The sequence below is a fragment of the Ixodes scapularis genome, unplaced genomic scaffold, assembly GCF_016920785.2.
Source record: "Ixodes scapularis isolate PalLabHiFi unplaced genomic scaffold, ASM1692078v2 PGA_scaffold2__306_contigs__length_199485367, whole genome shotgun sequence".
NCBI lineage: Eukaryota > Metazoa > Arthropoda > Arachnida > Ixodida > Ixodidae > Ixodes > Ixodes scapularis.
In genome coordinates this window covers 185,599,735-185,610,466 of record NW_024609857.1, presented here as the reverse complement: position 1 = coordinate 185,610,466, position 10,732 = coordinate 185,599,735, and the positions used below count along the sequence as shown (strand labels likewise).

Genomic DNA, 10,732 nt, shown 5'->3' with positions numbered 1-10,732 from the left:
AAATGAGTCTCATAACAGGCACGCTACTGCGTTGCTCGGTTACACTGGTTTGTTCCACTCGCAGCAGATATATTAGAACACTTTGTTTTGCTTGTTTCAGTTGTCGTGCCAACGTGCAGTTTGTGGCTCGTAACTAGAAGAGGCACTCTCTTCTCACGGCAACGTAGTGGAATTGTTCCGATTATGAAAAATTTACCCACACCATGGCACAGTAAAGAGAAACAGTGGCTGCACCGGAACTCAATAGCACGGTCATTTGCAATACAACACAAACTTATCTTCAGCAATGTAAATATATAAATATTTACAATACTGCAAAAGCTGAAAGTAAAAGAAAAAAACATGGAACCCGCCGTTTCACAGTCCACAGTACCAGTCTTTTGGCATACGGGTTGGAATTCATTGTTTTGTTCTATGCCCACGCTGGTGAACAGAAACATCTGTTTGAAAGGAAAAAAATAGTTAACATAAATAGTGTAATTCACCCGGAGGCAGGCATCTTCGTGAAGATCCATGCTTCCGAACGTTTGCCTAAAGCAGACGACGCATCCACACGAGCGATTATTTATATTTAGACCGTACGCTGGTAGCACGATTCGATCTCCACACGGTATCGCATCATTTTCCTCTAAAATTGTTTTCTCATCGATATTATGCGACAAAATAAACGCAATGATCTACATCATCTCGGGCGCGAACGTGGAGAGCTTAAGGGGCGGCAGAGCTTCTATCCTCGCTTTGATGATGATGATAGTGCACAGTAATGCCACCACTAGGTCGATACCGAGGCCAATAGCATAACGTGACATTAATAGAGAGCTTTAGTAGAGCGTGTTCTCAGGCCACACTCTTTGGAGCAAGAGCTCGCGCTGCCACTTCGATGCATGCTCTGAAGCGCTCGCCCGAAGCGCTGGCGGACCCTTGATATCCATCTACTGAAACTCCCTAATGTCCGTTAGGTTAAGCGGGAAATGATATCAAAGTTTCAAGTCGTGGGGTCACTTCACATGAAGTCGAGTGAGCATGCCGGCCCTAGACTTATGAAAACTAAACTTAACATGAGTGTCAAAGTTTTAGTACAGTTCACGTTATGAATTTGTGCACTGCGAATATGTTATTAGCATTATTATTTTAATTTAGCTACGGTTGTGGCCACCTTTGTATACTTTATATTTGTTTCAATGCGTTCGGGACGTTTGTACCTTAATTGATTAAAGAGTTTGTCTCAGCTACTCGAAATAACATGAACTATCGGAATGGTATTTTACACATAATACTTAGGCTACACTGGAACCAGGTACACTAAGCAACAATAGTTTTGCGAAGGCTAGCGGAATGCGAATATCCGTAAACAAAAAAAAAAATTAATTCAGAATGTTTTTACAAGAAGAGCGTTTGCATTAAGACCACGCCCCCTGGTGTTTCAATTTGTTAACTTATTTATTTTTTATGAGGGCATCATATGCCTGTGTATTTTATATTACGAATGCAATAAAATAACCCTCTATTTGCAGAGCCTCTACGACAGAACAAGTAGAAGGGTCTTGACCAGTCAACGGCCGGATGTCCGGTCATAGGCGGTCTTCCAGGCTCCATGCCACGAAGCCCCGAACAGCGACTTATCCCGAGCAGCACCAACCAGGAGGACCTGTTACCTTAAACGACGATCCCCAGTTGCCATTCGCTTTCGCCCAGTCCTGCAAAAACTCATACCCTCCAGAATGCCCCTCTTTTCCACCCAATTTTTCATCCTTTCTCCCTCCAGGATTGTCCCCTTTTCAGCCAGGAGCACCGTTCCAGTTCACGGGAATGCCTCCTATGGGTGCCGGATTTCCCTTCACTCCTTCGCAAGGAATCTCGTTCCCAAACGTCCCGTCCTACCCCTCGCCTACTCCCCCGACACCCCCACCTCCAACGCAGCTTGCGCTTCCACCAAACGTGATGTTCCTCCCGTCTTCCCAGGGAAGTTCCACTCCTATCGTCTTGCCCTTCCCTATGCCAATGCCCATGCCCATGCCGATGCCTTCGCCGCCTCCCGCACCAGCACCTGCTCCCATCTTCATTCCATCCCCGCCGGCCCCCGCTCCCTATCCCTATCCAGCCTATCCTCCACCTCCCCCGCCTGCTCCGGCGCAGGACATGGGAACCATGATGTTGCTGATGAATCAGATGAGAGCCATGAGTCCAGCGAATCAGCAGCTGGATCGACATTCTCGCCTTTCACGGGGATCGAGCAGCGAGGAAGAGAGGAAGAGGAAGAAAGACAAGGAGAAAGAAAAGGAAGAGAAGAAGAAGGAGAAGGAACGACAGAAGGAGCAGAAAAAGAAAGACAAGCAGATGGCTTTGGAGATGCGGAGGAAGGCGCAGGAGGAGAGAAGGGCGGAACAGGTTAGAATGGTCGAAGAACGCAAAAAGGCGCAGGAAGAGAGAAGGGCGGAAGAGTCCAGAAAGGCGGAGGAGGCCAAGAAGGCAGAGGAGGAGGCTAAGCAGAGAGAGGAGAACGCAAAACGGGAGGAAGAGGAAAGGAAAAAAGCGCAGGAGGCGGAAGTGGCTGCCATGGAGGAAATAAGGCTCTTGGATGCTATGGCAGAGGAGCAGCAAGAAGAACCTATACCATATGAACTCCCCGAAGAGCCTGGATGGCCCGCCCAGGACGTAGGTGTCGATATAGGGTGAGTAAAGTAAGCAAGTAGCTCACACTAATCAGTAGTTTACGAATTTGTAGTTCGATAAATTTACTTCTAATGACCCATTGCAGCTTTCGGTCTTTCTGCGAGATAGAGGACATTCTCCTTCTCGCAGGTGGATATAGAGTTAAAGTTATAGTGAGAATTACAAAGTTCTTTTCAGAAGTCTATATCTTCTAAGTGACGTTGTCGTACACGGTTTGCATTAGTTCTGGCCACCTATTAAAATGGTTAGCCCGATAAATCGAAACCCTTTAATAGATTAATTAATCGATGTATTGGTTTTCATGATTCCCATGCAGAATAGTTTTGAAAAGTCCAAATTACTCTTTTTGCATTTGCTCAATATCTGATACACGAGGCAATGTACAATTTCGCATTTTAAATCAAAATAAAGTGTATTTGAGACTGGAGAGCATTCAAAATACACTCATGCTAACAAATTATTACTTCGGCCGCAGAGGCAAAGGGATTCCTTGATATTCTCCGGCAATGCCGGAATCTCTTGATTGCTCACAGCAGACTCTGCTGCGATAAACAGACGCTCGCACGGTGGGGAAGTTTCTGGGACACGTATAGCCTTCTCAACATATTTGGAGTTACAATTCTCACCTCTACAATTCACATCAGGTCGAAATTTCCCCAAAAGTTTACCTTATAATATACGTGTACTCGTCCACGTCTGTGTAATAAAAGCGTTCCATTGGTACTTATTTCGTTAGTAACAATTTACCAGATTAGCCGGTTAAAAACAATCGCGATTAAGGCATTAATTGAATAATCGGTAGGTTAATCGATTGAGTGTCCATCACTAGTTTGCATTAATATGTCTTCTTTCGCTAAAAGCAAAGCTAGTGGTGCAGATATTTGATAGGGTGCAGTGTAAATTACTAGAAGCACACTTCACCTGCTCTTGCTATTTTTAATTAAGACAGAGCTAAATCACAGGGACAAAGTTGATGCCAGGAGCGCGACGATTGCATCTCCTCACGTCCTGTCGAGTTTAAATTTTTTGTGTAAACCCTAGTCTGATGCCCTGATCAATGCTTGCACTGCATGAGCGCGCATACTTGGCAGCAGTGCTAAAATCCCGGTGCTCGCTCTTTAAGCTTCTGCTGCGCTGGCGCTTCAAGTGAAACATACTAAAAAAATCGTTTCAATGTCCACAAAGATTAGTGCTGAGAGGGCTATCTTAAAAGCTCAAACGCAGATGTTCCTGTTCATCGCAACGATAAAAGATCAAACCACTAGCCAAAAGCATTAACACTGAAAATAGCACTGACCAAAAGCCCGTCTTTGCAATGGACCATGCTAAAAAAGTGTTTCTGGTCCTCGCCGTTTTGCGTGTTTGTGTGTATGGCGCGCGTTTAGCTGGCGGGCTGAAGCGACAAACTAACCGGTGCTGTGCTATGTAGATTATACGATGGTAAATGAGTTTTTAAGCATGAAAACAGTGAAAAAATGTGAGGCAAAAACAATAACGGCATTTGAACGCACCTGCTGTCGCATGACGTATGAATCACGAGGCGCAAAGTTTATCGCACATTCGCAGCACGATATTTAAGGGTTACGGAAATGAAATGGGCATGAGGGCGAGATCTCTACTCCTCGCTGCAAAGTCGGCCAGCCAGAAGCGCAGTGTGTGTCGCGCTCGTGGCGTCAAAAGTTAATGCACAGTCAAGGGTACTGTAGTTGCACGCCTTACCGCTTGGTGGCATCAACGCGTGACAATCTCTCCGAGTAGTAATATCCGAGGACTGTGTGCCCTATGGCCTATATACATAGCTTGCCCATAACGTCATTCGTGGCAACGCCTTTACTTTATGTGCCACGAGCGTTCGGTTCACCATGTTAGTTTCACACCGCATAAGTAGTAGCTAGAGGGAACCAGTAACCAGAACTAATCGTCAGTACCCAGCAATGGCGACACCTGCAAGCTCTGTATATAAGGTACTCACTGGGTGCCATATAAGAGCGCGCTAATCACAGCGCCTCCGGGGGCGCTGTGAGGGTATGGTTGGATTCGCAGAGGTCGCCGCATCCTCAGATCAAGTACCTATTCCTAACAACAGCAAAAAACGGTGAACTTGATGGTGTGGAATGCACGTTGCGGAAGCATTGTGGAAGGTATAACATATGCAACGCATACTCCGTTCCCCCTTAGAGGTGCCATAAAACAAATTTTGGGCTGGGATAAATGATTTTAAATTGGGACTTTACTAATCGCATATCGTTTAGTTGGCCAAAAGAAAGAAAGTGGAAAGTCAAAGGCCAGCTTTTCGGTACGAAGATTTGAAAACATAGCGGATTATTTGGTACCTTCTTTCCTTCGAAAGCTCTCCGCCTTTTCACTATGATACATCCGCGGTTCCCAAAGCACGTCAGCGGCGCCAACCTGACGTCAGGCGAGCCCAGCTCACGCATTGGACACGAGAACTGCGTCACTCGGACGTATGTGCTCGTCAACAATAAATCCGTCGACGAATATTCGGATTCGCGTTCGTGGCCAGTGAGTGCCCCTACGGAACTTATCGTCACTGGGGAATGACAAGTTCTATATGTGCATAAAAAACGCGTTGGAAGCTAAAGTAATCGCACTGATGCCGAAGAATGTCACGACGACGTGATTTCACAATTCGCATTTGAGTTGAAGATTAAAGCTAAGGAGGAAGAAGTAGGAAAATCGTTTCATGACCCCTTTAAGCTGAGACTGGTGTGGAGATGCGGGTCCCCCTTTTATAGCCGCGGTGACTTGGCGATGCTGCTTCACTGGGGATTTAAAAGGGCGACCCGCGGTCACGCGCGGAGAAGACAAAATGGGACTAACAAACGAACGCTACCATCATGTTATGTCCCATTAAAACATCGTCGTCCATATAGTTCAAACTCGGTCTCAAACATGTCAATCCCCGAGCCCTTAACAATTGGTGGCAGTGGTGGGGTTTTGGTGTGATTGGTGCCGGTTTTTGGTTTTGATGAAGATGGAGGTCTAACAGCCACTCTCATTGTCCTGGAGGTTTATGTCGCCGCACCAGCAGCTTCTCTTGATGTTGGAGGAAGAGGAAGTGGAAGACCCATTGGCGTTGGTTACTTCGGCCGATGTTCGAAAGACTTGGTCACCGGTCTTCGAGATGGTTTTTGCCGAGCGGTGGTGTTGCGGATTGTCCCTTTAAGTGTGCCATAGAGGGAGTGCGGCCTCGCCGGGGTTTGAAACGTAACATGCCGCAACCACAAGAGCTTGAGGTCGCTGCACTTTGAAGCGTTCTTCCTTAGAACGACCTATAGCGCTAGAAATACATGTTTGAAAGCCAGGGGCGCGGGCCAGCTCGTGCTTGGAGCTTTGACTGCAGTCTTATAGACCTATTGCTAAATTACCCAAGCATCAAGGGGAATGCAGGGATCGCAGTTCCACGCGCCGCACGTGCTGGCATCAGCAGTAGTGACTTTTCTAAAACAAAAGCCTAAAACAAATTGCATCCTGAACGCGCGTTCGTCAACGCTTTATTTTGGTTATTTACTTCGAAACTTTATAAGGGAAAGTCGTGCGCGTTTGGCATGTGGAACACCAATCCCTGCATTCTCCTTGATGTTTGGGTAATTTAGAAGTAGTTTTACTTATGGGTAAACGCGACGGAGTATGATAAACGCGTTAGCGTTCCCCGCCAAGTCACATTCAGGACTAAGCAAATTTACGAGCGAGCCATACTGCCACGAACTGGCGCTGCTTTTTAAGAAATTATAACCCGACGAAATTCCAACGGAGCTTCACAGACCACCAGGAGACGCAATTTCAAAATCTCTTAATTCGCCTTTGAATTTTCTTGACTTCTCCACCTCCAGCCCAGGTCAGTGTTGGACAAAATACTCAATAAATTCATTTAAGTAAAGTTACTAAACACCTGCTTCATAAGGTATTTAAAATACTACTGGTTACATTCACTGTAAAGTATATTGAGAAGACTACTAATACTTAGAAATGTAATTCAATTACTTTTGAAGATACTTCCGCATTGCGTAATATGTATCGATGTAGTGACAACGACAATTATACAGCTGCGCAAATCTAGTTTACTAGAATGGTTCATTAGCACGCAACAACACCAAACGGAAAAAAAAAGTATCATAGGGATATTTTATGCAGTCTTACCATGAGAAGCAGGATATTGTCACGAATGACAAATGATGAGGCGGCGAATAACTGAAGAAACTAAATGTTTAATGGGGTGAACTTGTGCCCGAAACAATAGAAAACGGCTAGCGTCGCAGGCGTCGATGTCGGCGTAACAGCAGGATCGAGCCCTAGAGCGAGACTGACTCTGGACCGCCACTTCGTACTCCGAGTTGGTTTCTGGAAGATTCGGAGTCGAATGTTCGGCGCGTAGAACATTCGTAACTCGATCAGATGACAAGGTTCTCGAACTTACGAAAATGTCAATTTGAAAGAATAAATAAAGGAGCAGTCCACCCCTGTAATCGAACCCGGAGCCTCCGCGCCAGTACCAAGAGCGGTAACCATTCAGCCACGTTCTCGCTAGGCAACGCGCGTGGCAACATCACTGGCACGTGTTAAAACCCGGACGCCCCAAGCGGTTAACTTTAGAACTACACGTATGGGGACAGCGAATAAAATGACTCAGCGCTCGAGTTAGCGTTCGGCTGGAGTTTGTGTTCTCCGGTAGAGGGGAGGAGGGTCTATTTTGTTACCACTCCAACCTGCGTGAACAATGCAGCATGCACGGTGCCAAGCTCCACACAAAAGCCTTCAAGCTCCCATCTTCTGACGACTGCTTTCGGGAGAGATCCGGCACTTAGAGCCACTTCGTTTAGTATTAGTATATTTCCATTACACTGTGCCCCGCCCTCTATTAGAGAAGATGACATGATCATTCTCACAAGGCCTGTGGGAATCTCAACAGGCCTTGTTTTGTGTAAACACCGAGGTGTGGGGGCAACAAACGGCTCAGAGCGCCTCGTCAATAGTGACATGCATCACTGAATATCACGTCCTGGGGCGCACCTAAGACGCATCGTTTAACTACAATCCATAATCTGGCCCAGATACACTAGATTAGGCTATTGTTTCTGGGCTGCCGGCACAACACGGACCACATCTAAAGAAACAATGTAATACAAATATTTCGTTTCCATACTCCTTTAGGTGCCACGCTTTCCGCTGTGCTTTTCTTCCAAACAAGCGGAACTGCAAGTATCGTCACATCATGTGAATTCGATATGATGCGCTTTGTAGGCCTTTGGCTATAAGTTTGACACTCGGCGAGAAAGAAGTATGTCAATACCGACTTTCTCGCCGAGTGTGCAACTTCACTGTCTTCCAGACTTGTGCCTATCTCAATCACTCTACTCATGATGCTGCATTTAAAATACTTTGTGAAGTCTCTTGGTATCTTGCAAATCATTTCAATCTAAAGTATTTGATACTGTATTTTAATTGCATTTCTGAGTATCTTGTGCTCATTATCTCAAATACAGTTTTGACATTCCTCCATTTTTCATGTTTTTTGGTAGGAGGCGTGGGCGTCACACGAGCAAACGTGAACATTGTTCGAACAACCAAATCCTCTTGCTAATTTTGATAAACTACGGTGACGTAGATTGAGCTCGTCTTAACATCACTTTTGTGTCGATTGTTATTGGTATTTCGCCCCAAAGTTTGTACACTAAAAGTTTCCCCCACGCTTTCTTAGAGGTGCCTTTTGTTTCCATTAGTTTCTCCCAAAAAATCCTCTAACAAAAGGGGTGGTTTTAGGGAAGTAAAGATTGCCACACTGAGGCGCAACGCAGACCAGGAGATGACCTACGACAACAATGCAGACTTGAGTGTTAAGAAAATAACAAATAAACAAGAGTGACAGGTAAACAAGGAAAAAAATTATTTGGCTTGTATATTTATTTTCGCAACAAAACGTCGGGGTTTATTTTTTTTTTTCGTTCTTGTCAGTTCGGAATCTTGCTCTCGCAAACACTATCTGTAAGCCAACATTAATGAGCACAGAACAGGACAGGAAACGAACTAAAAACAGGATGACTTCTCAAAATACCAAAAAAGCGTCACCCAACGTTGAGGGCCTTTCTTAACGCAACCTACCTGAAGAATGTGCGACGAGTGCTGTGGCGATTATGTGGGCTCGCTTTCTTATCCATTCAATCATTTCTTATCCCAAGTTCGTTTATAGTGAATTCCCCATATAGAGAATATACATTGTAGTTAAACAATGAGTCTAAGGTGCTCCTTAGGACGTGATATTTAACGGTCATTATAACAGAAATGACTTTTTTTTTTGTTCCGAAAATGTTTTGTAACCTGTATCGGTGATGTCCTGCTCCTTATAGTTGGACTGCATAATAGAACCCTATAATGTTTTTTTTTAATATGTTTTTGACTATTTTGTGCCGTTGCGTGCATAATAAAACCCTACAATGTTTTTTTTTTAATTTTTTTAGATTTGTTTTTGACTATTTTGTGCTCTTGCGTGCTATACAAACCATTATGTTAAACCAGATTTGCGCAAGTGTATGATTGTGTTTGTCACTGACGTCGATACAAATTTCGCAATGTGGAAGTGTCTTCATAAATAATTGATTTACTTTTCTAGAGTATTTGTCCTCTACTCAAGATACTTTACAGTGAAAGTAATTTGAGTAGTATTTTAAATACTTTATGACGCGAGTATTTAGTAACTTCGCTTAAATACTTTTATCAAGCATATTGTCCAACACTGCTGTCTTCACACTTTGAGCGCTGCGCGAAATCGGTACTGAAAAGAATACGGCGCTGCTGCTGCGCCGAGCTGTCGGTTCAGCAGCTGGGTGTCGGCGCTCTGTCGCCGCCCACCACTGTGGAATAGCGCGAAAACTCACGCGAGTTCCAGCGCCGATTCGGACTTTCGCTGCATGTGTGAACAGCCCTTCAGAATCCCTAGTTGGCCACGGCGCTCGCCTTTGGCCCACACCAGGTGTCTTCAAACGTTTTGGTTAAGAGGCCGTATTGGAGATCGGTTGCAGTTTCGAGGGATGAAAAATAAATCAATAATCTATGAAGAAGAAAATACGGAATAAATAATCATAGGTAGGTATTTATATACAGAAAAAAAACAACTTGAGCACACATTTAAAAGGTACGGGGATTAATATATATGCTTGATTTTTAAATGTGATATGTTCCTAATTACGTCATTATAATAGAATTTGACCCACAAATTTCACCATGGCCTATTCGCACAGGGAAAAAGACATTAGAGAACGAAAGATATGATGAAGGCCAATGCAGTACCTATGACGCAGCAAGCTGAGAACGGTATGCATAGTAATGCTAGTGATGATAATGTAAAATAAAAATTATGGCGAGAGAACCCGCTTTTTCGTGCACTTTTTTTCTCATTCTTTCAGATATCTTCGTCTGCTCATTCGGTGCGCGTCGCGGCGTCGTTTTTCTTACAAACGCTCATTTTTTTTATTTTTTTTTTGTTCCTAGCAGCGGGCCGTAACTTGGTTTCGCTGGAAAGACCGCAGTCATTTGCGGGCCGGCCAAAGCGCTTCCGTCATACAGAACTGAACCGCGGGCTGGGGTTCTGTAAACCCCTGATATGATTCCAGACGATCAGCATAATGTAGTGTGTTATTCTGCCCGGAACATTAAATTTAGTATTTTTTTTTATTAGAAGAGAATGGCCTTAAAATGAATTCTACTGCAGGCACGAAGCGGGATTATTTTAATAGCTTAGTCAATTAATAGCCTAGCGCCAGTTAATTTGAAAAATAAAACAAAAAAGGAGAGCCCTGCTAGAATTTATTGCGCCATTAAATCCGGTGAGACTGCACGCGTGTACGAAGTAGGTCCTTTAATACAATATAACGTACATCTGTGGTACGTAGCAACATAAATGTATGTAGAGTAGTATATAAAAATAAAGAACGCAAATGAAAATATTCAGAGGAATGCAGAATTTCTACCAGATCTTCAAATAATAGGATGGTACATCGGTAATTTACACATTTTGCTGTACGAAAAAAAAAATCAAAATTTG

General features: G+C 44.3%; 1 protein-coding gene across 1 annotated transcript; it reads left to right on the top strand.

Annotated features, from left to right (window-relative positions):
- Window positions 1-1,809: 1,809 nt before the first annotated feature.
- On the top strand, window positions 1,810-2,676 carry LOC121836679 (vicilin-like seed storage protein At2g18540). Its single transcript, XM_042291642.1, has one exon. It carries the CDS (start codon window positions 1,810-1,812, stop codon window positions 2,674-2,676), a length of 867 nt encoding a protein of 288 aa, XP_042147576.1.
- The last annotated feature ends 8,056 nt before the right edge of the window (window positions 2,677-10,732 follow it).

What these genes read in the sequence shown, in the direction of transcription:
- LOC121836679 (XM_042291642.1), top strand. Translation starts at nt 1,810, where the DNA reads ATGCCTCCTATGGGTGCCGGATTTCCCTTCACTCCTTCGCAAGGAATC.